The sequence below is a fragment of the Emydura macquarii genome, unplaced genomic scaffold, assembly GCF_026122565.2.
Source record: "Emydura macquarii macquarii isolate MOO-44397 ecotype Brisbane River unplaced genomic scaffold, CSIRO-AGI_Emac_v2 contig_369, whole genome shotgun sequence".
Taxonomy (NCBI): Eukaryota; Metazoa; Chordata; order Testudines; family Chelidae; genus Emydura; species Emydura macquarii.
The window spans coordinates 1495684-1516692 of NW_027130506.1; the positions used below are offsets into that span (position 1 = coordinate 1495684).

Sequence of the window (21009 nt, forward strand, 5' to 3'; positions counted from 1 at the left end):
AAGGATGGGAGAAGGACAATTACAAAGATTATTTAAAATTATTCTTCCTCTACTTGAATATTTCTTTTGGATGGTTTAAGTTTTAGGAAAAATATTCAGCACAACAGGGACTGTGGTCCCCAGACGAGAACTGCTGTAATGAGATATAAAATACAACTGAATTATATGTAATGCATCTATTTACTTATCTAATGCAATAAGAGGGACTTAAAAAGTTATTTGTACTTAAGTATTTAAGAAAAGTGAAAGTACTAATTCCTGACTTTTTTTCCTTAGCATAAAGTACCCAAACAACTCACATGTGATGGCTGCCTCACTGAAACCCAAAGTTTCCCCCTCACAAAAAGGCAGCTCTACATATTATGTAGTAAAATAAAAATATTTATTAAACTATAATTACTTAATACCAAAGTGAGATTTAGGATTTGTGATAGGCTAATTTATATTAGGCAAGCGGTCTAATTGCTTGGGACAAAAATATAATTGATGCATAAAAAGATTAGCTTCATCTTGACATACTGTCTTGAGTTTAGGGGAATGTTTTCTAAACAAACTGTTAAATTCCTAGGACACAGAAGTTTAACATTTGCGGCATGACAGTGGCTAAGGTATACCAATATTAGAGTAAAAACTGTTAACATTCATGTTGTCTGAAATTTAACACAGTCAAACTTTTAGCAATCGGTGATAAAATAAAAACCAAAATAGACTGGAAAATTCATCAAGGTCTGATGATGCAATGTTTCCAGCCAATATAAGTATACTTTAACAACTTGTTCTTTACTGTAATCCAATTGTTAACATACTGAAACAATTTTGGGGCAGCTCATAAGATTGATCGTATTCATTAGTATTTTTTCTGACAGATACTCAGGACGTTACATTTACTTCTCAGCTGGAAACTATATGCAAGTCTGCCAGATATGGCAAACTGAGAGTGTTCAGAGAGGGGGAGGCTATAAAGCTGTTAAATTGCCTACGGTTCTGATACAGCACAGAACATCTGGTCTGGAGAGCTTGAGGAAACACTATTAAATAGGCAGAAAATAAAAAAATCTTTGTGCTAAGAAACAGTCCAGGTTTTGTATGCTTCTGTCAGAGGTATAAAAAAATTTGGCAATTTGTGTTATGATTGGTCAGTCACGTACAGAGCCAGACACTCTAGCAATCGAGGTTTTTTAGACATCTGGTCTAGTTCCACCAGCCCCTTCAATGAGGGAGGGGAGATGGAGGAATAAAAATGAAGCAGCTACTCCAGCATTCCAAAACGTACACATCAGGGCTCTGATAGCAAGAAAAATAAACAGAAAGAAGGAAACCCTGTCTAGACTTAGCTGCTGCTGAGGCTGCTATAGACACAGGGTTGGTATTTACTTGAAAAGGCCTGCCAGGCTACTCTTACAGGCAAAAGACAGAATACAAAAATAGTAGTAATAATATTAAGAGGGGAAAAGAATAATAAAGGAAACCTCATACTAACCGTAAATGAGAACTACAGACTCCTCAATTGCATGTTGGTAACTGAACTGGGAGTCCAGGAGGGCACGAGTGACAAAAGAGCCATAGTAAGTAGATTGGTACCAGCCAACATGAAGATGATCAATGTTTACGTGTCGAAGACTTCGCATCATTTCCATCTGGTATTGAACTAGATGAAATAAAAAGAATGTTAAAGCATAACCTCTAAAAATTTTGCACTATTTCGTGAAAGCACCTACAACTAAATATAAGCAAATTACATTTTTCACAACTATAAAATCAGATTGGTTTATTTCAGTTACTACTCAGCCCAGACAGTTTTAGAATTTCTCAAAGTCAGAATAAAACTATTTTGGTTAATCAGAATACTTTTCTCATTTGGAGTTCACTGCTAAGCTTACCAATGAACCATCACATAGTTTATTGCATTCACTATCTTGCTCATTTATGTACAAAAAAATCTGATATTTTGTGTCTCATTTAGCAAAAACAAATTTCTGTTCAACAGGAACATTCTGTTCAAGAGTAAAATTAATGTGACTAGGTTATTTAATACTGTCAAACATTATAAGACAACTTTTAAAACTATGACATGAGAAAGCAGATTTATGAGAACCAGAAGAAAAAGCAGTTTATTTTGAATGTAAATATGAGATAATATACTGACAAATAGTTGTACATTTGTAGGAATACACACAGTAATTCCGTGCCCCATTTGGAGTCACCTACTGCAACAGTCAGTCAGTTGTTTGCATTAATCCTTAATTTTTGACACTTTTTTAGGATATATGGTACATTAACTTAAGAAGATAGAGAAAACAGCCATTTTGTCAGGATTTTTATACTAATAACTGTGTTGTATTGTAGCCAATGAGTAAATTGTTTCCATTAAATGTCTCATTTAAGCAGACTGCCTTTATGAAATACAATCATATAAAGACATGTTTAATATGGTGCAATCTATCTTTCTAATTACAACAAAATGTATAATGGATTATCATTTTATCACAATTCAGGCATTTTGAACAGGGTTTGTCTACACTGAGGGTTTGTCTACACTTAAACTGCTGCAGCTGCACCCCTGTAGCCTATCAGTGTAACTCTACCTATGCTGACAGAAGGGGTTCTCCCATCGGTAAAGATAATCCACCTCCCCAAGAGAAGGAAACTTGGTTAATGGAAGAATTCTTCTGTCGACCTAGCACTATCTACATTGGGAGTTGGCAATCTACATTATGTTGGCATAGCTATGTCTTTCAGGTGGTGTGAATTTTCAACACCTGCCGAGAGACAGTTATGTCAGTGTAAACTCCCAGTGCAGACCCGCCCCGAGGCACAGTAACAATTTAAAATCAACAGTTTTGGATTTCACTGAGATAATCAAACGAACCAACTCTCATAGTCAATAAATAGGCAAATTCTTAAAAATGTTTGCAGGCTGTGGAACTTGCCAAGTTCAGTTTATTCCAGTTTCATTTTTTTTTTTTAAACCAACAAACCCGCCTGCAACACACAAAAATATAACAGCCAAAAGCTACATAATTAGCAAGAATAGAGGATAACTTTCAAAACGTACTCCAAAGTCTTCAGACATAGATTTGTGTTCATTATAGGAGGGAAATAAACACAACTATATTTTCTAAAGATATTAGCAGACATTTATCAGGAGTTAACAAGCAAACTGTAAATACCAAAGCCTTTTTATAGTTACCTTGTGGCCAAAGGCTCATCAGCCATCATACCCACTCTTTGTAATTATTTAAAATATATGTTAACACCTCAGTATTCTCTCTCTCTCATGTCACAAAAAGATGTAAGTACTGTATCGGTGAATATGTGGGCACTTTACTTCTACTGTATCAAGAGCATGTTTGGCAATTTGCCTTACATTTGTAGTGTCTGTGTGCCGAACAGTTTGCAATTTACAGGTATTTTCTACACTGCAAAAGAACAACCCCATGGCAGCAAGTCTCAGAGCTTGGGTCAACTGACTCAGGCTCACAGGACTAAAAATAGAAGTGTAGATGCCCAAGTATGGGCTCTGAAACCAGATGATGGGGGTGAGTCTCAGAGCCCAGGCTTCAACCTAAGCCTGAACGTCTACTCTTCTATTTTTAGCCCTGTAGCGCGAGCCTAAGTCAGTTGAGACTCGCTGCTGAGACCTGGGCTGAGACTCTCTGCTGCAGGTTTGCACTGTAGACATACCCAATATGTCACCTGTACACGTACCAACAGCATGTCCAGGTTCTAAAGACAGTCTGACTATCAACTGTGAATCCCCTCAAAAATGGCTTATTGTGCATTGAAAAGGTCTGTATCAATGCAAATCAGAGACTAGAATATGCCACCATAGATGACATGATGGTGACAGCTGAGTAGCAAGCACACGTTCATCAAAAGAAACAACAAAGTAAAACAAGAGCCAGTAACTGCTCAAAAATATAGGCATAGACTGAGCAAATAGTTGATTGGTTTTAAAGAAATGCTGAAAAATGTTACCTCTTTCCAGGTCATGGTACACAACTCAATTTTGACCCAGTGCTTTGAAGAAAAACTGATAGCATATTTTCCTGTAAATGTACAGGCATGAGCTAATCAGATAATAAGTTTTAAAACAATACCCACTAGCAAAGACATTCAGAAACCCCAATCAAATTCAAGGATATCGCTGCAGCTGCTGTTCCTGTCATCTAGTGCTTTAACAGGTATTCTCCATAGGAGGCACTCCATCTGTCAGGAAAAAGATGCAAGCAAGCTTCCATACATCCCTTGATTCAGGCTTGCCAGAGAAGCTTTGAGTCCCTCTTAATGCCTCCAAAACACTGAAGAGGTTGCTCAAGAATTTAAATTCTACTGCTAGACAAGTACATACGTAAAAAAGTACTGACATAAAAATCTGATGAACTATTTGTTTAAAGCAGGACTTAGACAGAAAACACAGAGAAAAAATGTATACATGTGGAAAAAAGGCTGCTTTGCTTAAATGAAGGGAACCATCATCAGATCTGAATGGAACGTGAGAAAGATTTGAATGAAAGTATTGTTGGTTCCTCCACTTTCTGGACAAATGAAATGAAAAAATGACTTTTCACAAAAATAACTTAAGGACTTGAAGGAAGAAGGAACAATTTTCTTTGTTCAAAGAAGTCAAATCTGGGATTTTAAAAAGCATGCCTCTTTGAAGTGCTATATTACCATGGGACGAATACCATGAGTACCCCTGAACAAATCCACATAAAATGATGTTGCATGCCTGGCTTAGTCTCAGTTTCAAATTCTAACTTTCGGTAAGTCCAGAGGGAAGAGACGGAGAAAGCTTTCCTAGTCCTTCACAAGCTTGAGTAAAGATGTCCCATACTCTTCGGTGCAAACCTCGGAGGTAATTGGTGATTTTGTGGAAAGGACAATGCTTCCAAGAGAAGTTCTCAGACTCTGCCTTTCTAGAAATAGAGTCAACAATGTGCTGCTTTAAAAAGAGGGATGTAAATAGCAAAAGATAGGTATGACAGATATGGAATTTCCTGCAATATCCTTGGGAGACATGAGTCTCCATCTAAGAGTGGCGACAGCTAGGAGCCTGAAGTAGATGCCTTTAGTGGATCATGGAGAGGCAACACAGATGCAGTTTTCCTACTTTCACAGTTTTAGGGGAAGTAAAAGTATCTACTGACAGCTGTCAACACCTGCAAGTCACCACTTCCTGATTTCACTATTTTAAGATAAATAATAATGGAGGAAACATGTATGCTGGGTAGAAAAGACTCAAAGGATTGATAAGGCATCCATAGTTAGCAACTCTGTCTCTAGAAAATGATCACAGAAGTAAAAATCAATTATGAGGAGAGGTCCACATCAGAAAGAAACAGTAACTTTTTACCAAGAACAGGCAAAAAAGAACATTTGAACATTTAGCAGCAGCTAAGACTCCAACAAAGCTGTCAGGTTGCACAACTACAGAATAAATAACCCCCAAATCATTTGTGCTGATATAATCATCACTATTGCTTCACATTGTTTCCACCCTTCTGTAAAGCATCACTTAACTGAGTTAACCATGGGCCAGCTAGCCCTCAAAACTGCTAAGAATCTGGGGAAGTCACTCAGCTGCACTGGGCAGGTGTTCATACTTTAGAACCGGATTATTTGGGTGAATGGGTGTGGTGGTGTTCCCCTACTTCCCAAATCAGACTGCAAATACACCCTTTACTTATAACCACATTAGTTTTAGAAGAAAAGAGTTAACTGACTGCTGAAATTTGTCTTTCTGGAAGTACAGACACAGACAACTGGATTAAGTTACCTGTTTCATTGAAACACAACGTCCATATTGTTAAAGAAATGTAAATGGTTAAAGAAGCCTTGTCAGTATGAAGTGTTTGGCATGTCACTGTTTGGCATTATTCTATTTGTGTTGTAGTGAAGTATTATATGCTGGGACCCTCACAAAAATGAGATGTGTATCTCATGAGGTACTCTCAGTGAGCAAAATTTCAAACAACTGAAAATCTGCTCTTGCTGAGTGATCAGGAACTAAAGACATTTATCTTCTCTCCATCCTTTCACACATCCATCTTATTCTAAAGTTCGTACAAAGCAATTTTTGTAAGGAAGTAGGAAAGTCCTACATGCCACATTTTGACTGAGACACAGCAAACAATAAAGGACACTTCTTAGAACATAAAAAGAGAAAAGTGCAAGACATTGCAGTGAGGTCCTTGAAATTGACTAGTGGTTCTGTCTGAGCTAGTGGTTGAAGACTAATTCCTTGACTCCAAGTTAACGACAGCTCAAACTATTGGAAAAAGTATTACAGAGAAGTATTTTTGCAGGATTAAACTAGAATTTAATAATTTGGTAATTTCAAAAAAATACTGTAAATAAATCCTTTCCATCACGAGACCACCTTTCATCCAAGAAGTACTTTACAATATTTATTACGATTCAATATTCATTAGGTCAGTATGATCTCCATTTTACAGATTGGGAAACAGAGGTTAAGTAATTTATCCAAGCTCGTACAGCGAATCAATGGCAAAGCTCAGAACAGAATTTTGATCTCTTGACTCCCAGTCTCATGCTGTAACCATACTAAGTATCCCAAAATATCTTCAAGTCATGTATGACTACACTTAAGAATAAGGTAGGAATGGGTCAAGTAAATTGGGTCTGGTAGCCTCTCTTTTCTATTTTAAGAGTCCAAATGGTTATTTTAAAATGCAAAGATCTTTATCCCAATCTCTTTACAGTACTCCATTAAGGTTGGCACATTCTTGTTAAAATCACATTTTTCATGGAAAAACAGCACATTTAACTCAAGTTATTCTGAAACTAAGTGATAGTGTAGGCATGGTGCAAATTACTACCAGAATTTTATTTTAATCTTCCTAGCTTTTTTATAAATATTAAATAAAAAATTTCAAAACTCGAAGTTCATATGTTAATGCACTTGTCACAAAACTTTAGAGCCACAACAATAATTATCCTTATCAGATGAGATACACTTCACCAAGCACAATCTAGACTTCTGGGAAACATTTTGATTGTAAAAATTGACATGAAATCATGACTGAAGGTAGTTTGAGAATTTTTCTATTCTACTCTATACTGGGTCCTATACTGTGCCTATCACCATAACATCTAAGCACCTGGAGAACAAGATGAACAATTAATCTGATGGTCACCAAGACATTACAGTCCTCAATTTTCCAAACTGACTAGCAAGTTTGAGTGTCCATTTTTGAGTGTTCAATTTGACAGCTCTTACAAACCTGAGCACTCCTCCACAACAATCAGATATATTTAAAGTGTCTCAAGTTGGGCACACAATCTCTGGTCCCTTTTGAAAATGTAAGTCTACTTTTATTTACATTCATGTTCATTAACATACACTTTCACTGGTGTGAAACCCATACATACTACTGATGGAAAAACCTGAAATTAAAGACTTATTTTGCACTAAAACCCACTAATGCCTTTATAAGTCTTATTATAAATTTTACAATTATTCAGACCTTAATAAAGGCAAACAATCATTCAATTTAAATAAACTCTTGCCTCATCTTGAGAGAGAGAGAGATTGCTAAGTCTTGGTCTACATTGGGCAGCTTACGTTGACCTAACTCTAAGTATCTATGCTAAAATTTCGCGTCCACTGATGTAACTGCTCCAACAACACTGACTTAACACCACCACCTCCATGAGGCAAACAGTCAATGTCAATGTAATTATGTTGACACAATGTCAGTATAAACACAGTGTTGCTTACATCAACTGTTACAGGCTTTCAGAAGCCATCCCACAATGCCCCACAATGACTGTACAGTCCATACAAGTGTTCCTGGTGAGGATGCACATTACTGACACAAAGAGCATAGAGTGGACACACAGAAGCAATTTATTTACTGCGGTGGCTGAATGCCAACATAACTTAGGTCAACATAATTTTGTACTGTAGACATGCCCTAAATAGCATCATATCCCAATAAATAATTGAGATGTACTGTATCCTCAACTAAATCTGCTTGCCAGCATTCAGTATATTCTATTGTGATGTGCGGCGTTTTGAAATTTGAGACAAGGCTACTTTATCATGGACTTTTCACTAACTGATAAAGGTCACTCTGGCAAATGCACACCAACATCAACTTTATCTAGTTGCAGGGAGATGGACTGAAAAGAAAAGTTAGTTACCCCTTGTTCTTCAAGATGTGTGGACCCTATCTGTATTCCACTGTGTGTACGCATGCACTCCATGCAACTAAGACCAGAGAATTCTACAAATAGTGTCAGTTGGTCCATGCCTGAGCCCTCACTGTCCTTGTGCTCCATATCTAGGCTTCAAAGGATGGTGCAGACCAACTGCCTCTCCAGTTCCTTCTCTTCTTGCGAATCAGAAAGATCCAAAGCAGTGGAAAAGGAGGGAAGGTAATGGAATAGAGATAAGGATCACACATCTCAAAGAATTCAAGTTACAAAGGGTAACTAACTTCCCTTTCGAGTGCTGGTCCCTATATGTATTCCACATTGGGTGACTGACAAACAGTACTCAGAAAGAAGGAAGGTGTGAGAATACATGTGGTATGATCGCTTATGGAACCTCCATCCAAAAGGAGACATCAACTGAGAAGTCTTGGACCAAGGCGTAGACCTCGAGCTTTGAAGATTAACTGGATGAGCTGAACGCTGGAGAGAATCTGAGCCATGGACTTACCTGGATGACTAGCTATCAAGGGCAAGGGTGGACCTGTACTCCTAGTCTCCAAAGAAAAGCAGCTACCATAAATATACTTGTTGTGAAAACCCGAGAAGCTGTTGACATGCCAAAAGGCAGCATGGTGAACTAGTAGTAAGACTGTTTTACTATGAACAGAGAAAACTTTGTGACCTTGATAAATTGCCACATTATAGTATGTGTGTCTGAAATTGATGGCAGCATACCAGTCTCCAGGATCCAGAGAGAGTTAATGTAAGTCAGGGTGACTGTGACAATGCAAAATTTTATCTTTCTGAGATATTGGTTGAGCGGGTGCAGGTCTTAAATTGGTCTGAGACATCCCTTTGCTTTCAGGATTAGGAAATAAGAATAGAACCTCTTCCTTTTGAGACACCATAGAACTTTTTCTATGGCTCCTATCTGAAAGAGAGACAACCTCCTGGATTAAGAGTTGATTGAGAGTGGCCCGAGAAGAGTGATGGGGTAGAAACAAACTGGAGGGTACACCCCACTTCACAGTGCTTAATGCCCAGCAGTCTGAAATAATCCTGGGCCAAGCCCAGAAGAAATGGGAAAGGCAGTTTGCAAATATGGGGAAAATGAAATCTGGTGTCCTGGCATCCTTAAGTATCCCATCAAAATGCCTGTTTAGCATCCCTGGTGTCTAGACGGAGAAGGTATTGATGCAGAGCCAGGAGGAAGAGGTGATCTACATCTGTAACCCCTACTCTGTATAATAGGTAAGGCCACTCTTGAAGGGCCTGTTATGGCCAAAATGTCAACAAGGCTGTGTGAGAGTTCTTTAACTTCCTCTACCTGAATTCCCAGGCTTAAGTCTACCCCTTTTAGCAGTTCTTGGTGGGCCTTACTGTCATCTGGGAGAGGTGAAATTCACCCTAAGGAAACTGCCTCCTTCCTTCTCTCTTAAGAACAGGATGAGGCTGCTGCTCCTCCTCCAGCAGAGTCCTCCTGAACCATATCTTGCTGCTCACTACCAGGCCTAATACTGGGCTAAGGAACAGACAGTGCCTGGTGAGTAAGCAGAATTTATGTACATTATATATTATAATCTAGGAAAAAAGAATAAACATTGAGGTGGCAAAACTTTGCAGATGATACAAAATTACTCAGAATAGTTAAGCCCGAAAAATACTGCCAGGTGCTTCAGAGGCAATGAACAGAACGGGCAATCACTGAGTGATCCATCACCTGTTGTCCACTTCCAGCTTCTGACAATCAGAGGTTAGGGACATCCAGAGGATGGGGTACCATCCTTGATCAACTTGGCCAACAGCCATTGATGGACCTATCCTCCATGAACTTATCCAATTCTTTTCTGAATCCCATTATTCTGGCGTTCTCAACATCCCTTGGCAATGAGTTCCACAGGTTGACTGTTCATTGTGTGAAGTAGTACTTCCTTTAGTGTGTTTTAAACTTCTGCCTATTAATTTGGGTGACCCCTAGTTCTTGTATTATGTGCAGATGTAAATAACACTTCCCTATTCACCTTCTCCACACCATTCATGATTTTATATACTTCTATCATATTTCCCTCTTGTCATCTTTTTTCCAAGCTGAACAGTCCCAGTCTTTTGAATCTCTCCTTATATGGAAACTGTTCCATACCCCTAACCATTTTTGCTGCCCTTCTCTTTACCTTTTCCATTTTTAATATATATATTTTTGAGATGGGATGACCAGAACTGCAAGCAGTATTCAAAGTGTGAGTGTACCATGAATGTACAAAGAGGCATTATGATATTTTCTGTCTTATTATTGATTCCTTTCCTAATGGTTCCTAACATTGTACGCTTTTTTGGCTGCCACTGCACAGTGAGCAGATGTTTTCAGAGAACTATCCACAATGACTCCAAGATCCCTTTCTTGAGTGGTCACAGCTAATTTAGATCACCTCGTTTTGTACGTATAGTTGGCATTATATTTTCCAATGTGCATTACTTTGCATTTATCAACACTCAATTTAATCTGCCATTTTGTTGCCCACTCACCCAGTTTTGTGAGATCCATTTGTAACTCTTCACAGTCTGCTTTGGGATTAACTATCTTGAATAATTTTGTATCATCCGCAAATTTTGCCACCTCATGGTTTATCCCTTTTTCCAGATCGTTTATGACTATATTGAACAGCACAGCTCCCACTACAGATCCCTGGGGGACACCGCTATTTACCTTTTTCCATTCTGAAAACTGACCATTTATTTCTACCCTTTGTCTCGTCTTTTAACCAGTTACTGATTCATGAGAAGATTTTCACTCTTATCCATCATTGCTTACTTTGCTTAAGAGCCTCTAGTAGGGGACCTTGTCAAAGGCTCTCTGAAAGCCCAAATACACTATATCCACTAGATCACCTTTCTCCATGTTTGTTTACCCCCCTCAAAGAATTCTAGTAGACTGATGAGGCATGAATTCCCTTTACAAAGCCATGTTGACTCTTCCTTCAACAAATTGTGTTCATCTGTACCTCTGATAATTCTGTTCTTTACTACAGTTTCAACCAATTTGCCTGGTATTGAAATTAGACTTACCGGCATGTAATTGCCAAAATTGCATCTGGAGCCTTTTTTAAAAATTGGTGTCACATTAGTTATCCCCCAACTGGTACAGAAGTTGATTTAAATGATAAGTTACATATATGAGTAAAAGCTTTAGCCTGGCTTCTCCATCTTTTCTTGTTCGAGGCGTAAGGCTTTGCAGATTTGACAATGAACCTAAATATGAACTTCCCCTAAACATTTCAAACAGATTGAGAGGGGGTCGCATCGGCCTAAAGCAAGAGACGTAGGTCTTGAAGCCAATGACCAAGGCATCCCTCTGTACCAAATAACAGTGAAAGTCCCAAACCAGGGACCAAAAAAGAATCCACACACTATCTATACTATTAATTAAGTACTAACACTAAAAATCTAGAAAGCTGTCTTCAATCAATTTACAATGAACATACAGAGCACTCACTAAGGCAAGACAAGGCAAGCAATTCCAATGATAATCACAGGTGGAAAGAAGGAACTGAGGGTATGGGTAACTGGGCCCTTTATACTGGCATTCAGTGGCAAGCGGCAGCAGAAGGTGCTCAAGCCGCCCTGATGGGTACCAATGAGGAGAAATTTTCTGACAATTGTGTGCAGGACACGCACAAACCAAGGGTAGAATGCATATGTACAATGATTCAAAGGCTGAATTCTAACAAACTATCTATTCCAATGGTTAAGTGTATGCAATATAGAAAGCAAAATTTGCCTGACTGCATTTTCATTAAAGAGGTTATGGGGCGGGTGACTGGGGGGAGGGCGGCACACAAACCTAAAGAAACTTAAAGAACTAACTTGCAATGAGGTAGCATTGTACTACTTTATGGTACCATCAATACTGCTCTTCTGGGAATAAGCTTCATTGTCTTCTATGAACAGACTCTGGATTCCTTGAATATTACAGAAGCTAAAATGTATTATGTTACTATGTTTTTGCTAAGTTTTAGAGTTTTATAGTTATTCAAACTGTAATTACCACCCCATTTTCCCAGGCCCAAAAAAACATGAAGGGGAAAAACCCAAAGTGGCTATTAATTATACAGTGATTTCATTTTTATGTTGACTAGTGTTCAGCAATTCTCAATGAGTTTTACATAGGGAAAATAGTTAACTATTAGAGAAGTTGTCACAAACACTAGCTCAGTGCTGAACAATACAGTTAGTAACAAAAATGAGAAACTTGTTTGGAAGTATAACATTGGGTTAGAAGATAATCAAATACATCAATTGTTTACTACAAGAGTTAAGGTTCAAACAAGTTGTGGAAAAAGCTAAACAAATGCCACCACCATCTTATAAAGCACCTGATTCTTCTTGACTGCAGTCAATGGGCGCTTTGCCACTGACTTCAAACAGGAACAAGTCCAGGCCCCAAAACAACCTGAAAGTGGTGCTTAGACAAGTACCTTACCAATGTCAGTTTTCCAAGTTAATGCTGTACAAATAGTTGATATAAAGACAGTTAAGCTATAAAGACCAGTTATTGTGAAACTAGACTTAAAAGTATGCTAAGGTATTCTACAAAACATTGCCTACAATAACATGTGGCCCACATGCAACTGCAGTAGCAAATATCTTCAATGGCTGGATATGAGACACTTGATGGGAAGGTTCTGAGTAACTACAGTGAGTTCTCTTTCTAGTGTCTGGCTGATGAGTCACGCACACATGCTCAGGATCTAACTCAACACCATATTTGGGGTTGGGAAGGAATTTTCCACCATGTCAGATTGGCAGAGGTCTTGGGTGGGTTTCACTGGGGCACTGGTCACTTGCTGGTTCATAGAGTCAATGCATGATTCTCTGTAACTTGAAGTCTTCAAATCATGATTTGAGGACTTCTGTAACTCAGCCAGAGGTTATGGGTGAGTGAGGTTCTGTTGCCTGCAATGTGCAGGAGGTCAGTCTAGATGATCATGATGGTGCCTTCTGGCTTTAAAGTCTCTGAGTCTATAAATACTAACCCAGAGAATTGTTACTGCAGCATTTTGGGCCCTTTTAAAGTCTTTTAAGGCTGTGAAAATCCAGGTGTCCATTTTAAGTCACATTTGGAAGTTAAAATTATCAGCAGGTGAATTAAAATATCGCTATTTCTTCATCTTCAAGTAACTGTAAACAGATGTTAGCAACAGTTTTCAGTCTTTTCAGCTTTGATTTTCTGTCAAATATTTTAAATAATTTTACTTGCCATTTACCTAGATCTTTACATGTTCAGAGCCCCTTACAAATATTAACCAATTAATCCTCAACTCCTAGGGAGCAGGTAAGTACTATCCATATCTAGTGTTATTATTTAATAATTGTTTGGCTTGCTACATTTTTTTAAAGTTTGGTTATAGATGATTTGACATATAATATTAAGATCTTCACCAATAAAAATAGGTTGTCATCATAACTTGTTCATGGTAGCAGTAAATGACTACTACTAAAACTGCCATGCCGGCAATTTATTTAATTTAGCTTCTCCTTGTAAAAGACGTAGAAGATGGTATCCCATTTCCTAATATAATAGAGTGCCCAATGAAGAATCAAGAAAATGTCAGACATGTTTTCTATTAAGAATACATTCCTGCCAATCCCAGAACAGGGTGGACTGATTTACATCAATGCTATTTAAATCAAGTGGAAAGCCTCAATTTAAAAATCATCCATTTTAATCAACTTTTCCATTTGCACTTCAATTATTTTCTAAAGAAAGGTGCATTCTCACTGGCTGATTTAACCATTAAAACATGCTAATTTACAACTCAACAGAGCTTTTACACTAGATTTGGTACATCTTTTTGCTCTCTCAAAGAGTACATTAGCTATATACATTTATTTAAGCAACTATATAACTTGCAGTACTGTTGTAGCTGTGTTGGTCCCAGCATCAGAGACAAGAGGTGGGTGAAGTAATAACTTTCATTGAACCAAATTCTGTTGGTGAAACAGACAAGCTATTGAACTTACACAGAGGTCTTCTTCAGGTCTGGGCAAGGTAATCAGAGTGACATAGCTAAATAGAGTTGGAACAGATTGTTAAGCATAAGAAGTTAACACATGCTGCAAGACACCGTTCTAAATTAAGTGAGCAATTAACACTTCTGCAATCATAGAATGAAGGCGACTTAGATCATGTCTACATTAGAGAGCTTACAGTAGAACAGCTGTACGGATGCAGCTGCACTGCTTTAAGATCTCTCATGTAGCCGCTCAATGCTGATGGGAGAAAGCGCTCCCGCCCTTCTGTCAGTGGAACTTACATTGCTCAGGGTATGTTTTTTCACACCCCTGAATGACATAAGTTATACCGGCAAAAGCGGTAGGGTAGACATAGCCTTAGTGGGACCTTGTCTACACTAGAACTTACTTCAGTATAACTTACATCGCTTAGAGGTTTATAATCCACATCCTTTAAGCTATACCAACTTAAGTGCTATGTTGGCAGGAGAGCGTCTCCCTTCAACTTAGCTATCATGTCTTGTGGGAGGTAAACTAACTAAGGCGACAGGAGAGCTCTCTCCCATCAGCTTAGAGCAGTGGCCCTCCACCTTTCCAGACTACTGTACAGCTTTTAGGAGAATGATTTGTCCTGTGTACCTCCAAGTTTCACTTCACTTAAAAACTACTTGTTTACAAAATCAGACATAAAAATACAAAAGAGTCATAGCATGCTATTACTGAAAAATAGTATTTTTTTCTCATTTTTAGCATATAATTTTAAAATAAAACAATTGGAATATAAATATTGTACTTACATTTCAGTGTATAGCATATAGAGCAGTATAAACAAGTCATTCATTGCCCGTATTAAATTTTAGTTTGTACTGACTTCGCTAGTGCTTTTTCTGTAGCCTGTTGTAAAACTATGCAAATATCTAGATGAGTTGATGTACCAACTGGAAGTCCATTGCATACTTCCAGGGGTACATGTACCCCTGGTTGAGACGCACTAGCTTAGAACATCTTCATCAGAAATGCTGCAGCTGTGCCGTTGTAGAACTTCTCGTGTAGATGTAGCCTGGGTTGAGCTTACAGACTGTTGTAAACAGACATAAAACCAGTACTTCTACTGAGTCCATTATTTTGGTGTCTAGTGGAGTTATGAATTTACGCTTAGACTTGTCTTTTGAAGGTGCTGTCCAGGTTTCCTTTGAGGACAAAGACTGAGGCCAGATGTGGAGTGATGGTTTTGCAAAAAGTGTTCGTCCATCGGCAATATAGCGTTTGTCTTATTTTTCTGAGAGTTCATTCAAGAGCATAGTGATTGTCTAATTTTACTCATAGTTGCTGGGGAAGATGATGCACTGAATGAGGTACGCCACATGTTGTAATAGGCAAGTATATGACCCATGGATCTTGAAAATTGAGTGGGGGTAAATGATTGTGTAATAGTGAGATACGGCTTCAGGTTTTGCATTTGTTATGACAGGGTTTGGTACCACTAATATTTTCAGATTCTTAGTATGTGAGAAAATGGTAAATGATATATACTGTATTGACTAGATAATTCACTTTTTGCTCATGATTTGGGCAAGCTGCCGTGATGGTAACTAGAATTTAATTAAACAAACAAAACAGCATATAAAGGTTTTCTTTAATAAAAATAAATTTTAAGTGTTTTGAAACTTCTGTTTTGAAGTTTGAAACAAACTTCTCTTCTCAGAAGATGTTTCATATTTACAAGTAAATAATTTATTAAAACAGAAAGATTAACTGTAGTTAGGAAATTAAACTGATTGCTTCATCTGAGCCTGGAAAATTTCAAGTATGCCTAAGTGAAAGTGACTGGAGCTTAAGTTCCTACTTACCTAAGTCTCTTCAAAATGATGCAGTCTCCTAAGTTACTTAGATTGACATATTGTACAATATTTATAAAGCTTGACCTCTAAAGTTAGATGTTTTTTCTCCTGATTATTTTTTCATACCGAAAAGCAGCCTTTTTAATTAAAGTTTCTGTTAAGAGTCTCATGGATTCAGCATATTTATTTTTTATGTAAATGTTTAAGAGAATATAGTAAGTTTAGGTCCTAACAGATTTTGTATTAAATTCAGATTTGATTTTTAAAAAGGTTTATGTTTAAAAAGAAAATCTTATATAAATTAAAATTTTAAAAGTTCAGTTTTTCTCCACCCTGCCCAAAATCCAACAGAGCCCTCATTTACACAATGAATAAAACATGATGGCACCTCTACTTGTCTTGTAACGTATATAGCCACATAAACTAGGATATAACATGCTATGATAGCATGAAAAGAACCAATTCAACCACGACCTAAGGGCCTAACTGCCTACTACAACAGTCTCATATCTGATTCAGTTGCCTCCTTTTAAATTCCCATGTTGGGTGAATTTTGTCATTTCTGCATATCTACTGGGCATTGATTTTAGTTTTGCTTGTTCAAGTTTGGCAATGTTTTTATAAAAAGAGGATGCTAAATTCGTTACTTAAATTACACGTCAATAAAGCCAGTCATTTATCCACTATCCACAAGGCACGAGTCTTCCTATAATGCTGTAAATTACAAAATATTTCAATTAAATGTACAATACGATAAAACAAGGTGCGGTAAAAGCCTTAATTCCTTTCCCACATGAATATCAATCAGTCTAGGAATGGATATAACTAAATTATTTTATATGCTTATTAAATTATCTGGAAACTATTTTTCTGGAAATATTTAAAAAACATTAATGTACTAAGTGTCATTTTCAAAGGGTTTTTTTTTATTGATTTTTCACATTTTTACAATTTAAAAGCACAACATAGCCAGAACAACAGGAATATTGAAATGGAAAAGATCTAGCCATCTGCATGTTAAATGCCCTGTGCCATACATCACAGTCAATAAAACTGAATCAGTCTCAGATTATTAATCACTTTTGTAGAAAGCGGAGAAAGCTGACAATTCTTTCATACCACATTACATTTTACAGAAAATGGCAGATTTTGCTGTTTTATAAAGCCATCAATTGCATAGGGTTTTTTTGGGGTTTTTTTCTTAAAAGGAAAAAACTTGTGTTATTCTCAAAGTTCTGTACTATGAAAATCCTTATATAAGGATATCCCTAATGGATTTTTTTTGAATAGCCAAAACATACATCTTATTTTAGCATGACATAATACATTAAACCATCAGAAAAACAGTTATGTGCACACGTATGTCTGTTTGGAAGACTCTCTCACACTGGCCTTATGTTTCAAGTTTGCAAATGTGGTCTCAAAGTAGTAAAACACATAAAAATAGTATTGTATTGGGGGGGGGGGGGGGGGGGACGGTAGACTTTTTGGGGATTTTTTTTTTTATTATAAATTAAGATGCATTAAATGAGTCATCAGTATAGATTATTTCTTGGGCTAAAATCAGGAGGCAGCCTATTCTCTGCTTTTCAGCCGGACAGCAAATCAATGTGGTGGCATACTTTAATCCCACACTTACTTTTGAACCAAAACTGCTCAAGCTTCCTTCTCTCAAGAGTGTTAATTACACTAGGAGAAGCAGAAATATGCCTTCAGCCTTTCACCTAGAACTTACTTCCATCAGGGAGGAGGCATTATTCACACACAGGAAGATACAAATACTTTCCTAGTGGTTACCAAGGAAAACAGGATCACAGGTGTGCAAGGCTAGCTGTCCTTTGTTTTTAATGAAGGAAAACATTTAGTCTACAAAACCTACCAGTGTTGTTCTATCCAAATACTGTTAATCACCAATTAAATAACTCTAAGGTTCTATACTAACCCATGTCTTCCCCCAAGTCCAGGGCAATGCATAATAAAAGCAATAATTGAGATAATTATAAAACACCTAGATTAACACAATATCTCAGGGACATATCAGCTTTTATAAAGCAGACCTGGCCAATGTCACACATTTCGCAAGTCTGTCGTCACACTCCTGCATGGTAAAATGCTATGCATTGTAGGGGACAGACACAGAACCACAGAAATGTCAGGCTGGAAGGGACTTCAAGAAATCATCAAATCCAGCCACATGAGGTGAGGCAGGACCAAGTAAACCTAGAACATCCCTAACAGTTGTTTGCGAAATATATTTTGAGGTGAAATTTGATGTTGTTAGTATTTTACCGTACTTTTAGTGTTTATAAAATTTTGGTTACTGGGAGCTGTTCCTTCTAGGTGGAGTACATGAGAGGATTTGGCAGAGTGGTATGTGGGATATGATGCTTGGGGATGCAGGGAGTTGAAGACCTGACTGGCAAGCTCCACAAAGTCAAAACCTAACTTATTTAATAAACATATCTTTGCCAAATGCAAGTTTCAATACTGAAGGTATAATATTACCAGTTACAAAGGGACTGGATGCCTCAGGACTTTGCTATTGTGCTTTCGCTTGTAGGTCACCAGTATGAATCCAGTCTAATTCAGTAGGAACTAAAAGTTGTTCTCCCTCAATGGGTGTTTGGTAGGTCTCAATTCCAACTCCATATCATCAATGCAGAATCAGCAGAGGTGTCAAGAACTTGAAGGACAGGAGACTGAACTACCCAGTACCCCTCGAACAAGTCCTATTTCCCCTTCCTCCCCACCAGATAAGAGTTGGAGCAATCTTCCTATGGCAACATTTGAGGGAAGCTAGCCCTGATGCTGCTCTGTAGATAAATATAAGGATTCATTTAGCAGGGCTGCACCAGCACTAAAATTACACAACTTGTGAAAAGATCAAGTGTGTGGTTACAGGCAAATTAGTTGCAGATATGCAAATACTGTCACTAAGTAATCTGCATAAAACAGTACAGGTAGGCGCACAAAACTTGGCAGCTATGCGAGAGGAGAATGCCTATCTGAATTCCTCAGCCTTCAAATATGCCAATAAAATAATAGCTAGAAGAAAAATAGGTGTCAGTTTGAGTTTGCAAAAAGTCTTTGACAAAGCCCCTGAAAAAAGAGGGTATTATGGAAATTAAGTAGTGACAAGATGATAAGTAAAGTATGCTCAGACTAGAACCTGGCTAAAACAAACAAACAAAAAAAGAAGGTAGAAATAAGTGGTCAAATTTCAGAATTGCAAAACGTTTGTAAGTAGGATGCCCCAAGGTTCTATAACAGAACTGGTGTCCAATAAATATATATTACAATAGTTGCCACAAGTTGTAGATACTTTCCAAACATATAAGAAGAGTATCTATTCAAGGGGTTCCTTTGAAAAGCACTGAGATCAGATGAAGCGTTATGAGAGCTAAATATATAAAGAAGATAGCATAAAGGATTTGAATAGTGATGTGGCAAAATATGCTGGCAACACAAAATATAGGTAAGAATTTGAGATGACTAATGAAATTCAGAGGGACCTAACAAAGAGAGGTGAGTGGGAAGCATAAAAGAAAATAAATTAATTGTTGACAAAATGAAAATTACAAGAGTAATTTGGATTACCTTCACACATTACTAGACCACTCAGGAGAGACTTGGCCTCACTGGAAAGGTCAACAGAAACATCTGCTCTATGTACTGTGGCAGTCATAAAAAGCAAATATGGTAGGATGTATAGAAAAGTGATAGAATAAACTGAGGTTATTATGCCTACATAAGGTAGGAGGGTGGGGGAGAGGAGGGATATATCAGTGGGACTTTCTCACAATATGATCAAATTCCAGTCCCTATAAAGATACGGCAAAGAAACAGTCCAGTGCTAGAAGACAGACACATGGAAAAGGTTCCATTTGAAAAAGCAGTTTAAAAGATGGAATTTATTTAGTTTAGAATGAAAACAAATCAGAAGGGGAACGACAAATGTAAATAAAAGTGTGAAAGAAGATAAATCGGGCACTTCTATTTACCTTCTCTCAATACAAGAGAAAATTAAATTACAATAAATTAACTGACAAAAAGATTTTTTTTTAAAATATTGTTAATCTGTGGAACGCATAGCACAAGACATTATTGAGAACAAATAATTTCCATAATCTATTTACATGGATAAGAAGACTATTCACTGTTGCAATTTAAAAAAAATCATGAAATATATATCCTCATGCTTCAGAGCATAAGCCAACTATTAGCTAACAAGGTTAGGAAGAAACTTTCCCTACAGACATCTTATTGCTTAATTGTCTGCTTCTTGCTTCTTCCTCTGAAGCATCTGGTACTAGCAACTGTCAGAGATAAGGGTCCTCGACTATGTGGTCTATTCACCTAATCTGGCATGGCAATTATAAACCTATGTTTCTACATCTGTATTGTTGGTTCATAGAGGCAGGGACCCCCTTCTCCCACTGTGTTTTGTACAACACTGATCAGATTATCAGTGCTTAATAAAAATAAAATGTATATTTCTTAATTATGACTGTTTTCTTAAAGGGTCTGTTTAGTAATACCCCTGAACAAAGACACACATCAACAAAATGATCAGAAAGAAGAATGAGGACAACTAAGAAAAGCAGGAGCTACCAAAAGATCCTCTTCTCTCTTCTTTCCCACTTTCTCTGAGGTCTGTTTGGGAATGAATACTCTAGGCATCCTCCCACCAAATGTAAACATTTAATGCAAATGTACTTTAAATCACTCTTTGTCAGCTATCCTCAATACAAGGATAATGTCTGCACAAAAGGGTCCATTGCTGGATTTTCAGGTGGCTAAAGAGCCCAATTCGTGCTCTGCAGATTTTCCCACAGAGGTGACAGATGTAATCTTGGAGGAGACATAGTTGTTGGCTAAAGTGCTGTGTCCTTTCTTTCCTCCTCTGTTGCTTCTCTGGGTATGTCTACATTGCCGAGTGAAGTTGACTTACTTAAAGTAGACTTTCACCTGTCGATTT

General features: G+C 37.5%; 1 protein-coding gene across 1 annotated transcript in view; it reads right to left on the reverse strand.

Moving 5' to 3' along the window:
• The window catches only part of EIF3H (eukaryotic translation initiation factor 3 subunit H), a 130894-nt gene that overhangs the window by 21541 nt on the left and 88344 nt on the right, over positions 1–21009 (reverse strand). The window contains exon 3 of the mRNA XM_067530152.1: positions 1481–1648. Within this exon, the coding sequence (XP_067386253.1) occupies positions 1481–1648 (168 nt within the window). The remainder of the gene's footprint in view (positions 1–1480; positions 1649–21009) is intronic.